This window comes from Diuraphis noxia, unplaced genomic scaffold (assembly GCF_037042655.1).
Source record: "Diuraphis noxia isolate RWA-SAM2 unplaced genomic scaffold, SU_Dnox_SAM2 contig0004, whole genome shotgun sequence".
Taxonomy (NCBI): domain Eukaryota; kingdom Metazoa; phylum Arthropoda; class Insecta; order Hemiptera; family Aphididae; genus Diuraphis; species Diuraphis noxia.
This window is the reverse complement of record NW_028301714.1, coordinates 15,092,402-15,119,897: the sequence shown is the minus strand read 5'-3', so window position 1 is coordinate 15,119,897 and position 27,496 is coordinate 15,092,402. Positions and strand designations below refer to the sequence as shown.

General features: G+C 28.3%; 1 protein-coding gene across 2 annotated transcripts; it reads right to left on the bottom strand.

The window, feature by feature from the left end:
* Positions 1-5,054: 5,054 nt before the first annotated feature.
* On the bottom strand, positions 5,055-14,225 carry Efa6 (Exchange factor for Arf 6). Of its 2 annotated transcripts, none has more exons than XM_089226557.1 (14): positions 13,734-14,225; positions 12,366-12,432; positions 12,197-12,250; positions 11,909-12,129; positions 11,009-11,845; positions 10,710-10,948; positions 10,439-10,632; positions 9,803-9,995; positions 9,547-9,740; positions 9,259-9,487; positions 9,037-9,181; positions 8,828-8,971; positions 8,226-8,377; positions 5,055-8,093 (listed from the first exon to the last, which is right to left on the bottom strand). In XM_089226557.1, exons 1-14 carry the CDS (start codon positions 13,869-13,871, stop codon positions 8,003-8,005), a joined length of 2,898 nt encoding a protein of 965 aa, XP_089082683.1. In that variant the 5' UTR covers positions 13,872-14,225; the 3' UTR covers positions 5,055-8,002. The 2 variants fall into 2 exon arrangements, with proteins under 2 accessions (XP_089082683.1, XP_089082684.1); XM_089226558.1 differs by having other exon boundaries at positions 5,055-6,938.
* Between the last annotated feature and the right edge of the window lie 13,271 nt (positions 14,226-27,496).

Below are 27,496 nucleotides of genomic sequence, written 5' to 3'. Positions count from 1 at the left end.
TATTTCTAGATACGGCCTTGGTTGGGACTATTATAATTTTATAGGTAGACAATTACCACAATTTTACTTAAGATGAAAAAAAAAATATGTTTAATTTGGATTTTGAAATAGAACCTAAAGAAATATTTCCCATATTCAATATTTTATTTGCTTCATTATAATATGTTCTAGTTATCTACGAAAATCTGTAAACCGTTATCTGTAGCATTATTTAGATTATATAATCTTAATGTATTACATTTATTTTGATTTACTGTATAGGTATACGATTTTATGTAATGATTATTGATTATAATATTTTACAAGAATTTACTAAATGTTGTCTGTTTGGACTTGCGAGTAAAATGAATAAACTCAGTAAGACAATACCTATAATATGAATTATAATTGCAGGGAAATATAAGCTTAAAAAATTGTAGGCAAATAGAAAAAAAATCGAAATGTATAGAACTTACGAACGTACAATAAAAACTCGGAGTATTATTAAAAAAACGTTTATTTAAAATAACATATTATTGTGTATAGGAACTTAAATGACCAAACATTTTCAGAAAGTTATTTAATGCAATTATTGAAACAAACAGATCATTTTAGGGAAGTAATGGCTTTGTATGATGTAAAATCCTGACCTCTCATCATGTGATAAAAGATTTTTGAAAATAAAAACAGTATTGACCTAGTTCCCAGTTTATGTACATAACATTTCTACTACTCATAAACTGTCTCCAGAGTCTCCGCCTATGTTGAGCAGTGAATGCCACACTGAGCTTTTTTAGCTTTTAAATTATAAAAGGGCCAATCGAGTTACTAGTTTACTACGGTTTAACTCACACAGTACACAACGTCGGAAATTTGAACAACAAATAACGATTGCACGGCGTACCTATAATATATTTTAGGTCTCAAAATTATTTCAATATTACGGATCACGTTTTTAATTGTTTGGTTGATGATGATTGATGATATATCAGCATTTGAAGCGAATTCGGTTTGAACAATGTTGTTGTCAAACCTTCACGCCAAATGTTTATTCGACGAACCACGAACGGTAAACAATACGATGAGACGTCTATTATGCCCACACGGTTACACGGTACACACACATCAATTAGTGTCGAGTATTCTCGTAGCGTTCCAATAATATTATAATAATATAGGCATTAGGTGCATATTGCATGCCTTGATGTCTACACGCGGGTAAAATTGTAGGCATAGGACGCGGGTATAACCATACTATATTATGTGTGTAGAGTGGACGGAACCTGTTGAATTATAATCCGTTAACAAAAAAAAAAAAAAAAAACGTTTTAATTATAATATATTTATTTTCCCCATAACAGTTTTCATTATACGAAAAACCGGTTTTCGGTCGCATGCGGGCACGTGTCTTTTTCGCCGTACATACCTTATAATTTTTATTTAATATTAATATTATTATGTAGGCACCTAGCTGGCTAGCCATATAGTACCTATGCACGTTAACGGCTAACCCATCACCGTCATTAATGACATTAACTACTCATAAGTCACGGATCCAAACGATCTTGTTATTATTTTTCGTAAACGGCGTGCCAGGTAAAAAACAAAAATATGTCAAACCTACAACGGACGCGTTTATACGATTAAAGTCCGTCGCAATAGAACAACTTTCAGATTTCGTAATTGAACGAGGTACAGACGTACAAGGTAGATGCAGTCTGATGCACCGGCGTGCGCGTGTAGGGCACGGAGAAGTGTGTGTGTGTGTGACTAGCGGAGGTCATTTCGCAAGGGAAATTTTTTCCGACTTTCTTCTTCGGTGTTGCGTACCTATCAGCTATATGCGATTAACTTTAGCACGTTACCACGTCATTTAAACATACACGCGACCATAATATTATAATATATTAGTGCATTATTATTTATTATCATTGTTATTATACTATTTGTCTATTTAGTGTTTATAATGACGTTTCTTGATCGTCTTGATCGAAGACGCGATTGTCTATTTTGCTTGGGCTATCTACTCGGTGTATTTTACATATTATACTATACCATAGACCACAGTATACCTCAATACATATTTCACGTTATGGTATATCATCAGTATAATATAGTATATCCGTATATACGGATACACTTTGTTTCTGTTTAAGTACACACGCGTAATATATGGTATACCAGCGCTGTATATACAGGACGATAAGCCAAGATAGCTCATCCCCTTTTTTTCAATATTTTCAAATTCTTAAGATTTTCTTGCCCTGCCTACGTGAGCAGTGTCACTAAGGATTGAGTCAAGTGTGCGGCGTTTAGGGGGAAAGCCATAGGGATCAAGTCGCCAAGCGCCCAAGCCCCTCTTTAGACATCACAAGCTACTTATAAATAATAATTCCCTGCAGAAGTCAGTATAAAAGTTCAGTGTACAAATGATAATCATGATCTATGTATATAAAGTTTTACCGTCACACGTTAATTGGCCAGTGTGAGTAAATAGTTAAAAGTAGAATTTTTGGTCCAAAAGGATATTGCCCCCACCTAACCTATGTCCAACAAGCCTAATGAAGACGAATCAATTCCGCTACTGGGACTAACTGGTTGACTGAGGATCCTGTGGATATAAAATCAGTTTTTCAAATAATGAGAATCTCATATCTTTTCTATATAACAAATTATTTTAACGATAATTATTGTAAAAATGACAGAATAAAAATTTATTTTTGAGTTATTTTACATCGTGTACAATAGATAATGGATGCGTATAACTCGTATAAAGTATGGTGATTATTATAGTGGTGCAACAATTTTACTAATTGATATTAATCTATCAACTGTTGAACATTATCCTCAGTGCAAACACCTATCAATAATTTAGAAACTACTCGTTTAAATTTTGAATAAGGTGTATAGAATATAGATACATCAATATTTTCAAAAAATTATTTTTAAATAATTTACAGCAAAAAATGAAGATTCTAATTTGAAAAACAGAGCACAGGACACTTTTGGAAGACACGGTAAAAAAAAATGTTTTTAAATGGTCTATGAGTAATATTGAGTATATTTAAAATTCCAAAAATCATAATTCAAAGAAGTTAATTATTCAAGCCATTCAAGGACAAAATGGGGGGAGGGAGTGAGCACTGAGCATGGTTGGTGAATCATATATAAATATATGTGTAGCACTGAAGCAGTATACGGTCAGTAGGTTTTGAAGTAGTGATTTTTTAAATTATTCTAATATTTCCAGTTTTTGAATCGAGATAAAATATATGGTCGGTAGGAATCTCTTCTTTATACATAAAATATACACTGCACCTACTATTATATATTTATACGTACACATATAGGTATATATTATATTATATTTCTTAAACCTTTTTATAAACTTCATGGGCCTTGGCTTCACTCCAGAGTTATACTCGAATGCAATTTACTTATTTACGCCTACCCGGTTTACCTATAGCTATCCGTATACTATACCAGATACTACCTATATTATTTTCAGTTGCGTTCAACGTCGTATACAAGACAAAAAAAATAATGAATTAGTATAAATATATTACTTATCGGATTTGTAGATATAATAGTATGATGAAACATTGTTTTATGTCACATTCATTGTCGTGTGCAGGGAGAGAATAAGTCGGGTGCGCCTGGGAACCTTATATGACATTTTGTGATTAGGGCCCTAAAAGTTAAGCTTCATCTGAGCCTGTGGAGTGACACACTTGTTAATAAATAAAAAGCAGTACTGTAGTTGTAGGCGCCATCTGCAATTCTATGATTGTTTTGGGATATTAGATACTGTAGGAATAAAATTGTATAATAAACAGAATACACAACTACGGTACCTTTCAATGAAATTTGCCATGTAATACGTAAGCGGATAGGTTAAATACTTACAATTTTCGAGTTAGGATTGAAGTAGGTGTGGGTGGAGAGAGAATGATCTGTTACTTCAGTTTTTTGTGTAGTAGGCACACGCAACACGCATTCAAAAGATCTTTTGATTAATTCGCAACAAATAATTGTTATTTGCTGACACGGTGAAATTCGTAATTTTGTGATGATGGGAGTTTTGAACAAAGGTACGTATAGTATTAAAACACGACGAGTAGTCTGTTGTTAAGGGCTAGTAGTACCATCTCCGATTAAAATGAACCGGAGTTTAATCAGTCGAATTTGCCCGGTTAATGTCTGTTATCAGCTGATTAAGCATAATCGAAGTTTAACCTTAGACGGTTTTATAGGTTTTTAAAAGAATGCAACAAATGCGTTTGTAGTCTCCGTCTTAAAAACGTACGCCATGGCGATGTTTGTTCACTTATATCAAGAGTGAGTGTGCTGTTAGTTTTGATATTCAAATAAATTTATCTATTATCAAGCGTCGGCGATATTTTAATGCTTTCATTTTTAAGCAAAATATGAGCTGTGAAATATCAAAAATTAAAAATGCCTATATCTGGCTTGAAAATTAAAATATGGAATAAAAGCCGACGGTTAAACACAGATAATGTTCTTACCTAAAGGTTTAATAATAGGTCAATTTACTCAAATATCAAAACTAACAGCACACTATTGAAATAAGTGAACACAAATGTGCCATGACCTAAGTCGTACGTGTGTAAGGCGGAGACAGCAAATGCGTGGGTATAGTCCTATTATATTTTACTTATAAATGGTGTAATATAATATATAACCGTAATAAAAGTAATAGTGAAAACATCTTTAAAAGTGAGAACAAGTTATTAAGGTTTTTGAGTAGAAAATAGCTCACTAGACCAGAAGAGTCTTGTGTTTTGGGTGATCCCTATGAATTTAATCCAAAATTGGTTAAAAATGTAGGAATACGCAAATTTTCAAAATATTTTAGCACAAGTTGACATTATTATAAGTCATAATATAAATGTATACATGTTATTGTGATATATTATGAATTTAAAGCTATTTGATCATTGAATCATGAATGCTTGGTCAATTCAATGTGCTTTAACTCACTTTTATAAACAGATTTCAAATAATCTGTTATAAAAATAACATTAAGACGTAAAGGACAATTAAATTAAACAAAATTGTAGAAGGTGATTCCTTTATTTATTGCTGATACAATTTTTTCAATCAAGCATTACATCATGGAATACCTAGTTAATTATAATATACAGTTCATATTATTTTGTTTATGTATTAATATTAATAAGATCTAATAAGTAATAAATAATAAATAGTTTGCTCTTATTCAGTAGTGTTGTTAATTATATATTATCCTAAATGTGTTTCATATTGTTATCATAAATATTTTATATATATAAAAAAAAAAAAAATGGACTAGATAATTTTAAAATTCCAAAATAATATAAAATAAAATTAGTTTACAAAGCCATGTTTAAGTCAATTTGCTTCAATATGAACACAACCCGTGGGATAAATAATATTTTAATTATAAAATAAAAATTACAGATTTGTTCAAAGCAAACAAAATCAAAACTTTTTTTTCTTAATTATTGCACATTAAATTATTTATACCAATTTAATATATATATATATATTATAAAATATCAATTAATACTGAAAACATTTCAAAGCATACAGAGATTTAAACTTTATAGAAATAAAGTTAAAAACTTAAGTTTGGTTTTGATTTTATGTACATTTTTTTTTATCCATATTGATTTATTGAATTAAAAAATCAATTGTGGTACAATAATTTTATAACATCTTAATGTTTATTAAACGCACAAATAAAAAAAAAAAACTAACAATAATAGTGTTTGATAACACGTATAACAATTTTCACATATTTGTTTAACTCATTACTTTAATAACATAAGAAAAGGTTTTTATTTGGTATATCATAACATTGATAATAATAAGTAGTGATGATTTTTTTTATCAACGAGAAAGTGATTTGAATTACAAAATGATATATTACAATGGGTATGACCGCAAATATAACAATAAAAGATCAACAATTCCTTATGAACAATAACAAAATAACATACATTACTTTTTAACAAATTTACAATAAATAAATAATTTTTTTAATGATTATTTATCGTGGATATTAGTTTTCTTTAAGAAATTATGCAGGCAGTAAATTATAAATTAGACATTTATATTATATGTAAAAGTAGTATGCAAGATATTGAATAGTGGTAGTTTAAATAAGTCAAAGTTAAACTATGGGTTCATAGATCAAAAAAAGAATATTTTGGCACATTATAGAACATTATACAATTAAAGTATAAACAAGGAATGACAGTATAATCTTCATCATTCATAATTTTTATGATCAAAGTGTTTATGTATTATATACATATATATATTTTACATAAGTATCATTAACTACAATACTTTAATTCTGTTTACTTCATTAGATATTAAAATATAAACCAAATTTGTCAGTTAGTAAAAAATTACATGTTTCGTTTATTTTATGACGGATTAAGTATTTAAAGGTGAGTAACTCGTTAAAGACTAATTTAATAAATTACTTAGATCAACATTAGACAGAACAAACACAATACTAAATATTTATAAAATAAATGGAATATAAAATGTGAATAATTTTTTTGTCAAAATGTACTGATTGAATTTTATAAACGTTGTTATACAAGCCTAGCATTCTAACCAATAAATAATATATAATTATTATTTTTATGATGCAAACATTATTTTAATTATACATAGGTACAATGGTGATATTAAAATAATGTTTACAAAGGGGTGAATATATATGTATAATATATACTTATTGTTCGGAATTAATTTGCATACTTTTGATTAGGAATCAATAATTTTATCAAGTGTTGAGAATAATCACAAAATAATAATATTTGAATAGTAATAATTTTTAAAAAAAAGATAAATAAAATAAACAAAAAGGATTAACTACACAGCCAGGTGACAATGTCTTGGAAGTCCAGTGGCATATTTCGCAGCTTCAAGCATCGATACTCCTTTACCATGCATAAACACAAAACATTCTCATGTTGAAATAGAAATAATAATACTAATGGTAATAATAATACAATTCTCGCAAAAAATGTTAATGTGTTGCACAAAAATCAAAACAGAAATTTGTGTGCAAATTTCTTGTGATTATCTATCAGCACAGTGTAGTGAGTTATAGTGTAATAAAGTGTTATATTTTATATCAATCAAAGCAGTTATAAATGTTTTATTTTTTTGTGATTAAATTTTGTAAAAATAATCTAAGAAATGTTAATCATCAATACTTCCAATGTTTAAAAAGTATATAATTGAAAAATTTATAAATTAATTAGCAAAGTTGCAAACAAATAATTAATGACACATGCTATAAATTTATATTATAACATTTTTAAAATAAAATTGAATACATTTAATTAATATTTTGTCTACTATTTCTGAGAAAATCAATTACAATGTGTCTTATGGACTTGTTAGAAGCATAATGGGTTATTGCAATTTCTAAAAACTCAGGACTTTGAAAAAATACTAGGTACTCCTGGAGAGTAAATTTTAACAATTTAAATTTATTATGAGATGAAAAATATTTAAAAATTAATTTTAAATAATTTATTGACTCCATTTAAATTAAATCATTTTAAATTACTAAAATGTATTGGAAATATTTAGTACCTATATTTAATGTGGACTTAAATTGCCATTAAATATTAATTAATTAAATATAGTGTATAATAGACTGACTATTATTGTTACTGATTTAAAATATTCTTAAAGGACGATGAATCATTAATAACATAAGCATCAGACAACTTTTTTTTTTATTCTAAGCCTGATAAATAATGCAAACAATTGTTTTTATTATTAATCAATTAAAAAATTAATGAATAATTTATTTGTTTAAAATTTTTTAAGAATTTTTTTTTATAATATCATTGCACTTAGAAAACTGAAGCATTTGATTAGAAAAGAAATTAAGCATAAGCTAATAAGTTTGAGCTCAACATTATTTCAATCATAATTCATTGCTAAGGTCATATTTGTTAATAATGTAAGTGTTATGCTATATCAGAAATTATGTACCAAACTTGCATACACAGAGCCTAATGTAAGTTGATTCCTGCAATTTTCTAAAATAAAATATTGTATCCCTGCACCTGCCAACTCTATCCAAAACCAAAAGTTATTAAAATAAATAATCACAGAATTGAAAATACTTGTATTATAAGATTTATAAAATATTGAATAATTAGTATTGTGTTGCCATTGTAGAATAAATAGCTGCATTATAACTGTACCTGTTTGAAATTGGTAATGAACTGTTTTGTTCATCAACAGATACCACTTCAGTTTCATCATCAGTCTCCATTAATGCAGTATTTGAATCAAAATCCGGGTGTTGAATCATTTTAGATCTTAACAAGTAGACGTACGTTTTATAACGTTTATACTAAAAAAAAAATTTAAATATTAAATAGTAAATGAAAATATAATAAAATCTATATTTGAGATAAAGACTTTGAGTAGTTAAAACATGAGGAGCAGCTCATCGTGAATACAAAAGTTCTTTTTTGTGATAAATTAGCCTCAAGTGAAAAGGATATATATTAAATACTTTTATTACCTACAGGCTATATAAGATATTTGTTATTGAGATCAATTTTAATTAATTTGATCAGATTATTTTAACAGTTTTTTAATAGAAATTTCAAATTATAGTTATTTACATTTTTGTCACTGGTATGAAAAATATTTTGTTACCAGTTTAATAGTTTCATCATTAAGTTAAGTCCTTAGATTGATACAATTATTTATATTAAAATAGTTTCAGTTTCTTTAGACAGATTTTTTAGCTTTGTACATTCTCCACCAATTATAAATAATGAATAATAAAACTTACTTCTTCCATTAAATGTGATTCTTTTTCTTTATAGAATTGCAACGTGATGTTCTTAGTTCCACGTTCTGGAGGCTTTTTTTTGTGGTTGTCAAGCTCTACTTCTAGTTGTCTCAAAGTATCTTCATGTTCACGAAGTTGTTCTCGCTGTAAATAATAAATAAGTAAAACATTTTACATCTATATAAATGAAAAAATGTAAATAATCAAACCAAATTTAATTTTGTTGGAGCTGATGGTAATAATGGCCTTTGGAATTTTTTCTGATTTCCAACAGCGCTTGGCAATCGTGGTGCAGAAAAACTAGCACATACAAAATTAATTGTATTTATCCATGAATCCAATTCCTTGGAATCACTAATAATAAAAATAAAATAATAGTAAATAAATTAAAATTAAAAGATTTCAATAAAAGTTTAAAAAAAAATTAATACCTAGTTTGAAACAAATATTCTGCTCGGTCTGCAGTAACTAGTCTAAACACGTGTTGTTTTTTTGTATAATCTGTAGCTTTAGTAGCTAAGCCATGATGTATATGTATTGCATTATGAATACTATCACTAATTTGAGATTTTCGAAATCCAGAATCATCTTTATGTAAATAAAGAATTAGATCACGTAATGTGCAATAGTACATTTTCCAACTACGTTTCCCTCTTGCAGCTATAAAATTGTAAGGGCCCAATATTATCGTTTATAAATATAACATTTTTTTGTCTTACTTTTCTTTCCATTGGATTCCATGCAACATTTTCTCATGACATATCCTTTTTTATATTCTAAAGCTTGGGTCATGACATTCTCTTCATAGCTTCCACCACTTTTGCTAATTTGACCAGGGATTTTATTTCCAAGACCATCAACTGGTTGACTAGTGATTGCATTTTTTAGTTGATTTTCATCTAAGTCATCATCACTAAAACATGTCATTATACATTTATAATGTTTGAATTTTTTATAATTAAAATAATATCTTACCTTGCCCACTCAAGAGGATTAGACTTAATTGCCATGTACAATAATTTAAGAACATCTCGTGGAAAATGTTCATTATCATTTAAACCAGCTAGGTTTTCGATAAATTCATTACATGTCATTTTACGTCCAATCATTTGGCCATGTAAATCAGTATTCAACAGCATAATGGCGCATGTTAATGTATGTACAGCATCTAAAAGATATAATATTTCATTCAACTATAAATAGTTTCTTGTCTTTAGTATAAATTATTAAAAAATATTAACAAATTAAATGAATTACAAAAAATTAAATTAAATTAAATAACTAGAAAATTTTAAAAATGTCCTGCAAGGTAATGAAGGTTACGATTTGTTGACATTCTATACAATAATAATATAAAACACACTGTTTGTATTATATCATATGCAAAGATTATTTAAATCTACCAACATGTAATGCACTTTATTTTAATTAAGGACTAGAGAACAAATGTAAAAATTATGATTAAAATTAAAGTTTATGTAACAAAAAGAAATTGAAAATATAATTCATAATTTACTAAAATAAAAGTAAGATTTAAAATAATACTTTTTTTTGAAAAATTAGAAATATTTAAACAATAATAGATATTTATAATAAGTAAAATAATATTACCCTGAGAGTTAAAACAGTCAGGATTGCAGTCCAAGTACCGTTTTGAAAAATGAACTAATACCCTTTCTCTTTCTTGGGTTTCTCCAGTCAAACTGAATTGTTTCAAAAAATGTCTTAAAGCCAAATCCAATGAAATTCCTTTAAAATCAAAATATTTCAAATATTCTTCAGCAACTGCTCTGCTGAATTCGTTACTAAAATCAATTATTTTTAATATTTTAATGTGTTATTAAAAAAAAAAAAAAAACTTATAATATATTTATTTAAATACTTTTTGCTTAAATGTCGTGATACATCACTTTTTTTGAATCCTTCCAAATAAAATAAGCGTTTTGCTAGTCTAACTGCTGAGGGCATATCCACAGCTTTAGGTGAATAATGAAAACTATGCAGACTATCAGAATCAAAATCTTCATTTTGTGTCCAGTGCTCGTCACTATTAGTAACAGAATTAGCTAACTGGGCGGCACCTTCCATTAATGCCAGCAAATTTTGAACTTCTTCTTCGTCCTAAATTTAAATGTTAATTCTAAAATTAGTAGGTAATTACTAATATAAAATGTTACATACTTTAAAATCTTGATTTTCATTGTTACTTATATTTTCCTTGTCATTGTAATAGCTGTTATTATTTTCAGTGTCTCTAACTAAGTTTGTTTTTTCTGGACCTTTTACTTGTATGACAATTCGATGGTCTGTATGGCTATTATCATAATATGTATACTGTCCTTCTGTAGATCGCTTTCTAATTTTTGGTTCGCTGGCTAGAATAGTTGAGTCACTGTCACTTGGGTCTGAAACTTCTAATTCTCGTGAGGTGATCAAGAAATCAGAATCTGCAGTGTCTTGGAAGTCAGGACTTGATATATTTGAATGACTGCTAGTTGGATGACTGTTACCACGATACGATCCTTTGGCTGGTCGACGCCGATCAGATGGTGATGACATTATTGATGAGGATATGGATGTTGGTGACGTAGGTGATATAACTTTTTGGAGGGAATTACAAGAAGCTGATGTCTCATCAGGAACATGGCCAGCATTATATGTCCACAACACTCTCTTGTCTTCCATTTCAAGTGGTTTTACATAAGTATTTAATAAGGTGTTACAAGATGATGTAATATCATCGTCTTCAGTGTCAATACTGGTAGTAGAAGACATTGGATATTCCGAGTTCGACCGCAAAGGATCTTCAGAACGAGAGCCACGTTTATAGTTGGACATATTTGTAGGAGGAGGAGAAACTGGTGATGTATTACCAGAATTAGGTTTTGTAATGTTTGGTCTATCATTCTCAACAGGACTACTAGGAACAGAATTTGAATTTACTTTATGGAATTTTTTGGGGCCACCATTCTTTACTAAACAATCAACTTTTCGATCCCTCTTTGGTAATAAAGAAACCTAGAATTAATAATAATACATACTACATGATTTCGAGATAAATTAAAAACAAATATACCTTACCTGACTATTTTTGGACATTTTGATAACTCTCTCACCAGTCATCATAAATGCTTCATACTTAGGAGCTTCAACTTTATTTGTATTTGTTCTAGTAACCATTTCTAATGGAGGTGGATGATGTTGTGGAGGAGGAGGTGGAGAATCTATATCACGGAGTAGTAATTGAGGGGAGTTTCCATCTTCAGCCAATTTATCGTGCACTTTATTTTTTATAGCAGGATCTAAAAAAATTCATCAATTTACAACTTAACAATTAATCACCTATATGGTATAAAAATATATACTAACCTCTGACTAGTTTCAGAATAATGGGGTTTTGTGCTAATCTCAAACATTTCAATACTAAAACATATGAGGAACACAAATTAATGCTAAAAATATAACAATTAAAAAATAAAATAGACAATGATTAGGTTAATAAATTAATAACTTTAAGCTTTTTAAACAAAAATGTTACCTTCTTTTATGGAACATTTTCGCACATCTTCATTATTTATCTTTATGATAATATCGCCAACTTCAATCTAGAAAATATTTGTAGATGCTATTATTATATTACAGGTAAACCTTAAAACAACAATAACTACAGTTATTAAAATGTTAAAATCGAGGTTAAAATATTTTTTACAAATAAAAAATTAGGTGAGTGGGTGACTAACTTTTTGAAACTGTATGTGCTCTTAAAATACCTCTGTGCAGCACTGGTCATAAACATGTAAAGATAAAGAGTAAATGTGTCATTTTTAATCATGCTCAACCCACCATACGTAGAATCTGGATTTTTTCTTGTAGAATTTCAAACACTAAGCACGCTATATTACTATCATATGAATATTGTTGTCCGGATAATTTCTTTAGTTTTCTTAAGAGACAACCACTACTTTCAACTCAAAATTATGAGAAAAAAATTAAATTTGTATAAAACATTTGTTAATCTTAAAAATGTAGTATTATTTGTGATTTAAATTTATCATGAAATAAATTAAAAATTACACAGGATTAAAAGTGGTATGAGTATGTTATACAACCTCTGTTTACACATTTTATATAATGTATGCATTAGACATTCTACATAAAATTATATACCTATGGGACGCTTAAAACTATATGGAGACATTAGTCTCACCTAGAATTTATTCCCATTTTAAACCCTGACTATGAACACAAGTTGATATGCAAATTGATGTAGGTACTGGTTTTGTGCAATTTTACATTGTCATCCTAGTCCATATATTAATTAATTACAAGGACATTTTTAAAAATATGTCAAACATTAAATTGTATTAAACTATAATTGATAGTATTTGAAGTGGATAAAATTAACATAGATGTAGGATATTTCACTTAATAATCAATAACAATTCAGGGCCAAATCACTTTCCAGATTTAGAAATGTGTGTAGGTAGGCACAAATTTTACAAAAACATAAGAATATGTGAGATTTTTCTGAATAGCTTAATATGCATAATGCCTAGATAGTATTTATATAAACATTGGCTAGAAAAGGTAATGTTATTGGTAAAACAATAACCAATAGTTAGATAAAGGCTTTAGTCACCAACACTTGGGTCAGTGACACATCAAAATATTTTAGTAAACAGATGAGGACAAAACACACTATAGACTCCAAACAATTATCAGCAGAATTAAACAAATATCAAAATCGAAATGAGCTCAAGCACCGTATCAGAAGCACGTAATGATGAACTAGTATCTACACTCAGCAGCAATTGAACTGCTAAACAAATGTCGAGATATGAGAATGGCTTCATTCAAGCAGGAGCTGGCGGGTAAGTAACTACAGTAAGATCGGGCACTGCAATACCTGGTTGCATTCGGCGGCTGGCGTGTTCTCGATGATGTCGTAGATGACTGGTGGACAGTCTGCGATACTGAGCAACGAGAATCCCAGGCCACAAGGCATTTCTGGCCGGGACAGGGTAACCGAAACCTCGACAGCCATGGCGGCGGATTCTGTGGGACTAGGGCTCGATGCCACCGGGCCACCGGCTCGTTAGTCGCCCCACAACGGTGTACCGGATCTAACGCTGACCGGACACGAGCGTACACACCGGCGACCGCCTAAGTCATGTCTGACATGCGGGTGTGTGCGTGGGTGGGTGGGTACGCGCGAGAGTTCGGTCGTTTCACAGACGGCTGCGACTGCCGCTGTTGCGGAGGCGGTAAAGCTGACGAACGGCCGAGGAGAACGTAACGAGGAACAACGACGGCGACGACTATATTATAAATACTGAAAATTGAAATACACGACACTACGGTCTACGACCAGCACATGATACGGCCGGACATGGTATGACGGGGGAGGGGGGAAACGGTCTCGCGTACCAGTGATATCCGCGACCCCGCTATGACGTCACGGTTGTCCCGTCACCCCCACCCTAGTGCCACCGACGGTTATCAGTAAACTGTAAAGTTATCAATCGTCCCCGCGCGGCTGCGCGTATTACCCCATATTCGTACAATCGTCAATGGGGAATCAACTCAATCACGGTACTATATTGTGTATCACAGTACATCATAACACCCGTTATATTATTATTTTTACTATTAAAATAAATAATTGTGATACTAATAATAGGTTATCATTTATTATTATTTATTACGTCAGTGGTAATTTATATGTTGTTATAATATTGATCGCGTATAAATAAACATTCAAACCTACGCACATGCCTATAGACTATAGGTATTGTACAAGGTGATCTGTTAAATCATAGAATATATTTAAATGTACAGTTGTGCCCAATGCCCTACACTGCTGCTTACCTACTGCACCTTACAGATTTATCGGATGATATTTACATATATAATTATATATAGATATATAGATTATATTACGAATATACAATATAATTTGTACAACGCAACATTTTCAACAAAAAATCCATTTTTTTACAATGCAATTTTATCAAGGTGATGTTTAGGTTTTATAATCAAAAACTAAAAATAATATTTCTATTTTTTAAAACGGTTCATACACCTATATAATATCAATATACTGTAATGTAAAAAATATTGGACGAACAGTTTAAAAAAAAAAAATTAAATGGACAGATTACTGATTAGGAAAATTCATAAAAATTGAACACCATAAAAAAGTGCATTATCATGCATATTAATATAATATTATGCACCAGTATTTGTTGTTTCAATCGATTGCCTCGTTTACAGTTTGTGTATATGAATGATGAGTAGGTATGTATACGTTAAATATTATGTATGTTATACTGCCAACTTTGTCGAGCGCATGTGTGCACGGATGTGCGATATTGTGCAATAATGCTATCACATTTCGAATGTGGAAAATTTTCTCTCGGGAACTATATTTAGGTAATCGTTGTTATGCCTCAATAGGCCAATATAGGCTGTATTATTTTACATTTCACACAGCCACTATGGGTATTATTTAATTTATTTTTCAAGACACAAAATGTAACCTTTTCTACGTGATATTACATACGCGTACCTACTTAATTAGTCCGCTCGAGGTATATACCTGGTTATTATTCAACGTTGAGTTTACCGTCTAAATACTCATTTAATTGGCTTTCACGTGCTGTTCTCGTTCTTAAAGGTACCTACCGCTCTGGATCGCATCGGCGGCCGGTCGTTGCACACACTCATGCACACGCACTGTGTTTAATATAATTCATATTATATTATAATTTTATGCATGTTATATCGCATCAATGCGCGTGTTGATGTCGTTGGAACAAGGTCGACTTTGAAACCATCAACGATTCTTTTTATAAATTATAATATAATATAATATATTATTATATCAATATTTGCGCGTTTGTAATACATTGCGATACGTACGAATGCCAATGACGACATACATACATCAACACAATATGTTTATGCTCCAAGTTGTGTGTCTATAGGTAATGCACTAATGCTCGTTTGTGACGTTTAGATAAAGAGTGGAGGCTATTGTAGAATTGTAATTCAAATCTAAAACCATTACATTTTATTAAAATAATTGGTATTGTTACTTTAATAGCTTCATAACAAGCACAAATTTTAACTAATATACAAATTGTTCAACAATATTAGTCTGGCGTGGAAGTAAACTAATCTCATACTTACCTTAAACTTATTGCTTATATTTTACTCCACTCTTAAACTGTATAATTGTTATATCAAAATTATAGTTTTGACAATTTCAGGAGGATTACATAGGAGCGTTTATTACCAACTCAGTTCAGTTGGTCCAAAACAGTCACCCCATTCCTAACAGCACACTTCCTCAAAGTTAATTTTTATTCCAAAAATCCTAACCTATCTAGTGTTATCAAAATTATTTTATTTTACATAATTTAAAAGAAATCAGTTTTTTCTTAAAGATGACTTGTCAAAAACTATGTTTTATACCCTATTATTATTAATTATGAACTATATAAACTATACATTATTTAATGATTATTCGTTCTAAATTAAATTTGAGGAGAAAAGTGTATGGTTTAAAAAAAAATGTTTTTTAAGAAAGTTTTAATTTTGAACTGTGTAACGCGTTAAAGTATTTTCAGTTGAATAACACATATCATGTGAAAAGATAAGTTAATTTTTTTATTGATTAAAATAAATAAATGAAAATTTAAGCATTAAAACAACACCTAACTATAACCTAAATACCTAATGTTTATATTATAATTTAGTACAAGGGTCACCTATTAATATTTTCCATGGGCCACATTAAGAATTCGGAAAATCCTCGCGGGCCATAAAAATTCAAAGTACATAATATTTATTATAATATGCAAGTTGGCCAAAAATATTTTATTTTTAAATAAAAAAATATATACTTATTAGTTATTTAACTCAAAATAATGAAAATATAATTAAATTATTGGCTTTTTCTCTCAGTCTGCGGGCCGCGGTTAAAATGCATTCGCGGGCCGCCATTTGGTGACTCTGATATAGTATATACTATATACGATGTTTTGCAGTGCTGGATTTTGTGAGCGACGATAGTCTCGATCACCCATTAAATTTTTGTCAAAATCACAACTGGTGTTATAGATCATGTTACAACATAATGATGCTAGTGATGCTACATATCTTGATTGATTGTCTTTGCGACTTCAATTTTAATGATAAAACTATCCGCAGTGTGGTTTAATTTTTTTTTATCATGATCTTCACAATGACTAAATAATAGATTCTCTCAATTTATTTTTCCGATAAGTTTAATAAAATAACTAAAATATTATTTATAGGTTATAACTTAGTAGTTACGTGTAATTATTATAAAGTCCAAAAAAACATGTTGGTTATATAAAATGAAGGTCAATTCTTTAACGTGATTTTTCATTGAGTCATTAGATACACATTTAAGTGGTATTTATAGATTTGACAATTGACAATATTTAAATTAATTTAAAGTCTTGATCTTATCCAAATCTATGATAAAAAAAACAGCTATTTGAATAAAAAAATCAATAATTTGTACCGTATACATATATAAAGCTATAAAGGTACCTACAATGTAAATTTATTAAAAATAATGTGAATTATCCACCAAACGCTGTGTTTATATATATTTATAGGTCTATTGCCTTACCTCATAAAAAAACCTGATTTAGATCAAAGATCGTTTCGCATGAATAAAATGTTGTATGTATAGCGTGTGTATAAAGTTAATGCGTATAAATTGTGATTATATACTTTTATAGTTTTCCGCTTCGTAGGGCCGCGCACGCTGTATAACTACACCAGCAGTATATACCTACCGTATAGTACAGACGCACATATTATCGTGTCGTTCAATTCGGCCAGCACTTAGCAATGAATGAAAACCTGTGTGAAGGAGGTACTCGGAATATTGCTGTAGACAAATTCACGCTGCAGACATTATCAATGGAGTGAGGCTGAACAGGTTAGTGCGCACGCCATACACGCAGAAACGGCGACGAGCTCCGACTCGATGCGTTAACTCTCTTTGAAGTTAAATAGGTACATACATTATATTATTATAGATGTATAATGTATATTAGGCCTATAATATACCTAAAATTGAATAACATTAAATGCAAATATAATAAGAATATAAATATCAGAGGACGTTACAGCACTAACCCAACTAACCGAGTAAAAATGAAATTTCTGGTAAACATGTTTTGCATAAAATGCACACTTTTATATTTATAAAAATTATAAAGGCAGATAACGATTTTTCGTTATTCACACTTTGCAGCAGCGCGTTCCTACCTGCTGTTTATACTACCACTATAATACTAACTGCTTGGTAGGTCTTTGGCCTACGCCCCGTAGAGTCGCACCTTCATGGCATCGTAGTAATGAATGAAAAATGTTTTCACACAAACGGTCAATGGACGAACGACGCATAAATGGACGCGTTTCGTGAAATATGATAATATAAAACTATTATTTATGATATTGTTAAAAGTGGACAATGACTAATAGCTAGTCAAAAAATATTTTTTATAATAATTGTTCAACTTAATTAGTTAATTAATGTTATAATTAACTCAATAACTCAGCTTGGTAGTTAAAGTACTGAAATAACTTCACTTTATCAGTTAATTTGAAAAATAATACTTTAATATCCAAAAATCATATTTAACTGTTTTAATTGTACCTAGTTAAAATTTAAAAGTATTTTTTTGTTAAATCATGCTTTAGGTCACAGAATGACCCTAATTTTTTTTTAAATTTAGTTGACATAAACCATTACGATTAGAGAGTAACTAGTGTAATAAATAATAGATTAATAACTTATAAGAAGTAATAGTTTTTGAATACATTTTATAAATTTTTTTAAAACTAATTCATTAATATGTTATCTTTAATATTTACCAACATTTATATTTGTCTGTGTAAAATTTCCATCAAGCGTACAATTAAAAATACAATTTTTTAACAAAATGTTAGTACTATAAATTATTATTTTTAAAAAAAAAATTTTAAATTGTGTCTAACCCTAGATGTAGATTTAGAACAAATTAATTCACTTTTCTGTAACTGAGTTAAATTTATATTTTTCTCCATATTAACTCTAAATTATTTTTTTACAATGACTTGTCTGCCTTTGTATATTAGGAACCTAGTAAGAATACTGTATATACTATATACACGGCACAGGAATTTTTTTTACCACGGCACTTGAGTATTATTCTATGCATTATACCTAAATATAATCAGAAAAACGTGATATAAATTTAAAAAAAAAAATAATTGTGTTAAACATGAAAACATGTACCCCAAAATTAAAATTAAACCAACAAAAATGTTTATTCCATAATAACAATAGTATTTTACGAGTTATGAGGTACAACTAATGACGAACAGTTAGGACGAAGAAAAACTGTAGCTATACATACTCAAATAGATAATATTTTTCAAACTATAGATCAGAGATAGAAGACAATATTGTGACCTAGTCACCGAGTTATGTAAACTAGGAGGCTGTACAAATATTCGGGGATTAATACAATAATACTGATCATTATAATCATAAACATCCTTATCTCAAATTTTGTATAAACTTGAAAAACATTATTATCTATCGTATGAAGAATATAATAATTTATTAATTTTACATAATTATTTTTATTACTATTGTTGGACCTTATACGAGTATGCAGATGGAATAATAACATAACATAATACATATTTTAAAATCTATACAACTCCAAAGGAAACCATTGATCTTGTCCTTAATATACGTAACTTAGATGTGAAACAAATATAACATTATATGTGTAAACTAAACCAACTATACCAACATATATATTCAGAGTTTAGACGTAGTACTGGCAGATCAAAAAACAAAAATAGGTACGCACGTAACGTGAAATAATATGTCTTCGATTTCTATTCAGAATAATATTAAATGTCGATTTTGTGACAGTGTTTACAATTTGTAATCATACAGAAGCAGAATGCACGATCCAATAATAATCACTTTTGAAGGATGGAAATTATATTATATAGTAGCTGCCCGATCTTCCTCTCGAAGAAATTATTTTTTTATAATTTAATTTAAAAACATAAGACTATTTTTTGGCTATAAAAATAATATAATATAATTACATATTATTGTAGTTATAGTTATTGCTAATTTCTGAAAATTATATATCCTACATTTAGAATTCAACCACTTCAACGACTGAACGATTGGAGTTGGAGATGTCGATCTCATCGATTGAATAAGTAAGGGAACGCGCATGCGTATTAGAAACATTATTATTTTTATTTATTTTTTATTAGCTTTGTACATTATTATAGGTCAATGATTATAAAATAAACAAGCAAAAGAAAAAAAAGAAACAGACGTTGTTATCGGTGAATATATGAAAATAATAATAATTATTATTATGAGGGTTCAAAACCGGTTTCCTTCGTCTCCAAAATCAAGTTAGATTCTTATATATATATAAAAAAAAAAAAAAATTATATATATATATTTTTGAAATTCAATATAAGTGTTTATTATTTTGCAATTTGTTTTTCTTATATGATTTTGGTCCGTGGTTGGGTGAATAAATGCCTGCACTTTTGAATGTAAATAGTCATCTAAAAAAAACTTCCCATGACTGTTTATATTTTGTAAAGTTTACTAGGCCATTTGTCCGTTTATGGAACGATGATGACGATATAACGAAAACAACGATGTGTCGGTGATTATACCGTAAATGCATAAAAGAAAATAATTGGCAATTAAGAACAATAATTAACTTATTCAGCTTGCGTTTCCTGCACATTGATTTCCACCCCACAAAAAACGCGTTTTATGGTTAAAAAAAAAATCGTTCTATTGCTGACACTACTTAATAAAATAGATAATATGTACTCCATATGAATATGAATTTTATTTTTAAATTTTCAAATACATAAATTCATAATACTTTCAACAGTGAGTAGTTATTTAAAAATAGAGAAAATAATGTCCGTGATCACAGAGAGAAAGACATTTCTGTATTTATCTACTAAATAGAATTAACATATAAATTCATTTTTATATAATATGTCACTACATTTCATAATATAATGCATGTACAATTATAGAATATTTTTATCATCGCATATATTACACTACGTATTATCGAATGTACTAATTGATTTTTTTTTTAAACAAAGATAATAAACTGATATGAAAAAGTACATTTATAGTTAATACTACGTTACATTTACTTCAAAACAAATTTGCGGGACACATTTAATCATTTTTGAGAACAAATCAAATCATATTTGTACTTTTAAAACTGAAAACATGAATATATTTTATACAAAACTATCTTTTAAATGTCTATAAATGTGCATGGTATATTAGATTTAATATACGTTACGTCCTAAATGTGTATTTTTTGAATAATTGATGACCTTGTTACCTTGCTGAACAATATTGATATGTTGTTCACTGTTGTATTCCATATTAGGGTACTATTCAGTATTCCATAAATGGTGCGCATCCTATATATTCAATAATTGCGTGCATTTAATAGTATTTTAAATTATAGTTTATTATTACTAGAAAATCATTGATTATCATTTAATTTAATAAATGAATTATGATTTAGTGAATCTGAGTATTTTACTATAAATGATTTTAATGACAAAAAACTAAATTTAATAAGCACCTAATTTTACAATATTATTATTTCCATTTTTGAATTTTGTATAATATTAATATTATAATATTTAAGTGTAGGTAATGACAACAACATTCAGATATGTATATGCGATTTTACTCTTACAAATAATAATGAAGAATTAGTCATACTAAGAGGAAACCTTAAATCATCCACTTTTTTGGGAGTTTAAAATAGGCAATTTAAATAAAATTCCTAGATTAATTAAATTTTTAGTTTAAAATAAATTTTTAAATACTTTAAAAATATTGTATGATTGGCCTAATGGTCATTCGTTGGGAGTTTGTAATTTGCACCAAAATAAGGGTATGTAATTTGCACCACCCTCAGGTAGTCGAAAATAGAATTTGTAATTTGCACCAAAATGATTATTTATTTGTTTGGTTATCGAATATTCGATTTTTCCTCGGTATCTTCGTAGACGTCGAGACTAGATTGATATAAATGACAATAATAATTTTAATAATAATAATAATACGATTTAATAACATTTAATTTTTTTTATTGGCCAACTTTTTTTTATATTCATAATTATACAATTTTATATAAACTTAGTACTTATATCAATATGTGTATAAGCTCAGCTAATTTATAAAAAAAACTAAGCTAAATTTATATTAGGATATAAAAACTTATAAGTTTGTACTATCGAAATAGTATCGAAAAAATATTCGATTTTAATTTTGGTGCAAATTACAATTCCTATTTTTTACTACCTGAGGATGGTGAAAATTATATGTATATCTTTATTTTGGTGCAAATTACAAAAGCATTTTTAAAAAATGATGCAAATTACACATGTTGTAAATATTTTGGGTCAATTTTGGTGCAAATTGACTACAGCCCATTGTTAGTACTTATCACTTGTTTATTGTCTAATGCACAATTATACAAGATTATATTATTATTGTTAAACTTATCATTTCACATCGAAAAATCTTTGAAGGTTAAAATATTAAATATACATTAGATATACTTAATAAACAATAATAGGCAAGCGTTTATCACAGAGCTAAATGATAATAATTTATTGATAAAATATCAAGATCAATTTTTAGTGACTTAGATAGGTATTGTAACATATCATTATGTAGCTCTCAAAAGAAGTAAAAACGATAATATATTGTTAATCTATTTTAAGTAATTCATAGAAAATTAGAAAACAGACATACAGACAGAGTTGTTTTCCGTCCTAAGTGTTAACTTGATATTTTTAATACGTCTTTAAAGTGTAAACTTAAATTTTTGTACCCATTTTTTTTTGGTGAAAATTGAGATGAGTGTGTACATACTCTATATTATATACATCGATAACAATTGTAAACACGAATGGCTGTCAAAACTGCTAACTTCATTGAATATAAATTCTAAAAACAAACATGTGAGTTAGTACTTGAGATTTTTCACCTCTCGTAAAAAACCTTCTATAAATTTAATAAAAATGTAATCTTTAGTGTTATGATAAAAATAATAAAAATTGTACACGCAACTAAATAATATTTTCAGAAATAAAATCAATATGATAAAGGTACCCATAGAGTTTTGAAATTTTAATTATGTAACAGCACTAATTTTACATACATTTTAGTATTGTATAAACAATATACGTTAGTAATTTTTGCATTTAGTACCAAGATTGATTCTTTTAATTCTACAGATGTCATTAAAAAAAAACATAAAGCAATGTTCACCATTATATTGAAAATTTTAGGAATATCTAGAATTATTTTACTACTGACAAAAATATAATTAAAATATTTAACTTGAATAATAAAAAGCGGGTAATTCGTGGATGTTGCTCAGCTGAACAGTAGGTTACAAGTGGGTTACTGTAATGGATGGAATTAAATTTGAATCCAATGATATTATATTATTGTATACGAAAAGCGATTCTGAGCGGGGACGGTTTATCTGTATAGGATATATTATTGAAATTATGAAATTATTCAAATCTTAAATTTAAAAAACAAATTTTTTTATGAATTTCTAGCTTAAAATAATTTGCGAATTTTCGTGATTTTTAGGTATGTTGTCAGAATTAAAATTTGAATGCTTGTAAACTATGTATTTCTTTTATTTTTCAACTGCTATTGTAAAAATATGTTGGGAGTCTTGCATTAAATTTTCAAATCTTAGATTTAGATATAAAAGGAATTTTTTTTATGAATTTCTAGCATAAAATAATTTGAACATTGCCGTAATTTTTACGTATTTAGTCAAGATTTGAACTTTAAATGCTTATAAAAAAAAAATCATGCCTATGTATTTTTAATATTTTTCAACTATTACAATGTGTTAGAAGCTTTGTATTAAATTTTCAAGCTTTTCTACCCAATAAATACATTTTTATCGATATTAATTTTAAAAAAAACTAATAATGATCGAAAATTGCAAATACCTATGAATAGTTCAACTTAAGTCAAACATTTTTGAAAATTGCACGGTGAATAGAATACTTAGAATTCTTATATAAACATTCGGTGAAAATTCCATGTATCTCTGGTCATTTGTTTTAAGGTTGCATCAAAAATCAAAATCGATTTTGTCAAAAAATATTAAGAATTTTTTACTTTTGACCCCCCCCCCCCCCAAAAAAAAAAAAAGTACCAACTAGATTCACTTTCTGATCGAACGAGGTATTGAAGTAAAAAATCGAAGAACTTTTACAGCCCTAAAACGTGATGACAGACATAAAAGAAAAAAACACACACCATGGTAAAATTAATACATTCATCGCTCCGCTCAGAATCTAAAATTAATTTTTTCACGTACTAATCAGAAAACAGACGATTCCTATTTTATGTATTATAAACAAAAATCCCCTATTAGCTTGAATAGCTTAGTTTCCATCTCATCCGATATTTTTATAAGTATTTATTACTTATTAGTTATTACTATATTAGCAAAGAACCTAAATACACATCTTTAAATTTATGCTTACAGAGTATATGATAATATAATGCCAAAACATTTGAACCACTTCTAATAAAATATATCCAGAACAATGATAATATAATAATCATAAATTAAAATATTATAAGTTTCTGGAAGTATTATATTGAAATCCTATTTATATTTTTTATTTGCTACATAATAATGGTATTATAGCAAATCAAAATATTGAATAACTGAAATAAATATTAAATATTGTGTGTGTTATTCATTTAAAAATAATTGTTAGGGAAATAGATTAATTGTAATTTACTTTGTAACCCTATTTTACGGTGGAAAATATAGATATTTCATATTCAATCAATTATTTTGAAAAATTTTAATGGATAATATTTATATAGATATAACTTAACTAATATACCGTTCCAGTTTTTCTGTAGAAAGAAAATAAGAAAAATACATCGTTTTAAAGCAGAAACGTCGTAATAATAATAAAAAATACTGTCAATAAATACAATGAACATTTGACAAATGTATATTTGTAAAAAAAACTTTACTTTTTTTTACTTATATGATAGTGTACATTTATGCTCGGCTTTCTAGTTTTCTGATTGAATACCGACCCCGTCAGCAATTTCTGATAAATATTTTACCTTGATATTTTATTTACTGAAACATCTAATATAACTAGAAAATAAATATTAATTCAACTTATAAGTAATGATACAACAACTATAATCGCTGATAAATTTCAATCAGAATGTGATATTTATGCGTTATGTTATGAAATAAGCGCGTTATTAATTATTAATATTTATATTATAATATAAATTATGTGTATGAAAATCATTAATAATATCAATAGGTATTAAATATTTATAAGTTATACCTAACTAATAAGTACCTTCTTAAATATAATTCAAAATAAATTTTACATTTGATGTAAAAAATGTACGATATATTTTTCCAGGCTTAAACAAAAATTTGCTCAATAAAATATGGTTAGTACCTATATATTACAAAAATTGTTCATCGTGCTTTTATGGTCCCACTACTGACACTGGCTATCAACTTTTAAAGAGTCGATCAAAGTACTTACTTAGAGGTTACAAGTTTCTGGTCGTAAACTTTCTGATTAAGGAACTTACCCCGGTAGTTTTTTGTTTTAGTTCAAGTACGTACCTTTGATATTTCTAACGGAAGAGGATTAGAATTATATTAAACAACTGATAAATTGGTAAATAAATAACAATATACGGTATACCTACAATGGATGTACTTGTGAGTTGTGATTATATGATAAGCAAAACTTAAAAAAATATAGGTTAATATTAAAAATTATTTTACACCTTACGTAAAAAGTAGTTTTTAGAAAATTACAAACATTTATGGTAAAATACACAACCAAATAATTTATAATATTTCGTTTTAAATAAAATTTACTTGCAAACCCATAATAGCAATTAAATTGCAAAATATTTCTAAAATATTAAACATATTATCATTTAATATTTTTTTTAACTAAAATATTTGTATCGTGTACAAAGTTGATTAGATTAAAAATCAGTAAATAATGCACAATAGTTATTTTATTTAAAAATGAGATATTTTTAGTGTCCTTATTCAGACCCAAAACCTACGGGTTGTACTATGGGTGATGCGTGACCAACATGCTGCAGTTGAAGGTCGTCTTGACCATTTGCGATGGGAATAATGCAGATGAAGTCATTTGTCGCTAGCCAACATAACGTTAGGACGGTGAGAGTTCCACTCCGATTGGATAGTATTATATCCATGATCCATCGTAAGTTAACTATAACAGCCTCGTCCACCTTACAACTGTTAATTGTTTCCATCTTTAAAAAATAACCATAACCAAAAATTAAATAGGCGCTGAGCAATTTAATTTTAGAAACTAACGAATGTTTTAGATGACAAAATATTTAAAGGGCATTTAAAGTTTTGAGACGATTATAGCTACCGGACGAAATTGAGAAATAAATTATAAAAAAGTTGAAAATAGAACAACAGTGTGTCTGGTGCTATTATACCTATAACGTGTAGCATAAGTAGGTAACAAAATAACAACTTATTGCAGAGGTTCCCAAACTTTTCATACTCGTGGCGCCCTTTTAGAACTGAAGTTTTCTCATGGCGCCCTTAATAAAATTTACGACCTTTTTTTCATCGTAAAATATCGTTGGTTTATTTTTAGACCAGATAACATGGTCGTCAGCGAGGTACAGCCGCGGCTCCCCTGACAACACACCGCGGCGCACAGTTTGGGAACCTCTGACTTATTGTATGATTAAGTAAATGAAATAACACTAGGTTGATAAACAAATTGTCGAACATCAAGGTAGGTAAGTACATAATATGTATATCATTTTATATCCATATAATGTAATTTATACATTTTATATTATTTATATTTATAAAATTTCATATAGATTATAGGTAAAATATATAGTATTTAAGATAAATAACTAGTATTTAAACTGAGCCATGTTTGAATGTATTTTCGTGACGCAAAACAGTTTATACGATGTTTGAATAAAACAAATTAGTTGAGTAGTTAGTAATGAGTTGTTTTAAAAGGTATATTGTTTAACAAATCTTTGCGTTCATGTGCTGATATATATTTTTATAGACTTTAATACATTAATAAAAACACGAATCCGGAGCGAAGGTCTCGTCCATCCTGTGGTCGATCCGAAGATTTACATGTACCCTTCTGGCTTCTACATGTAGAACATTCATTTGTTAAGTTTTTAAAACAATGAGCAGATTCACACATCTTAACACTTTTTTACACTATAAAGTATAAAGTATACTTTACGTGCAATACTATATGACTCATTCTAAAATAATAAATAATAAATTGTTTTATTATTCACACACAAATATTTTAATCTAAAATATCGTTTAACGCCGAATTTACTTTAATTTCTTAATTTCTCTATATATTTTATCTTTAAAAAATGTAATGAGAAGATTGAAAAATTAACTGTTCAAGTAAGTAAAAACGGTAGACAGCCTGGAAGCAGGTAACTAGACAAAT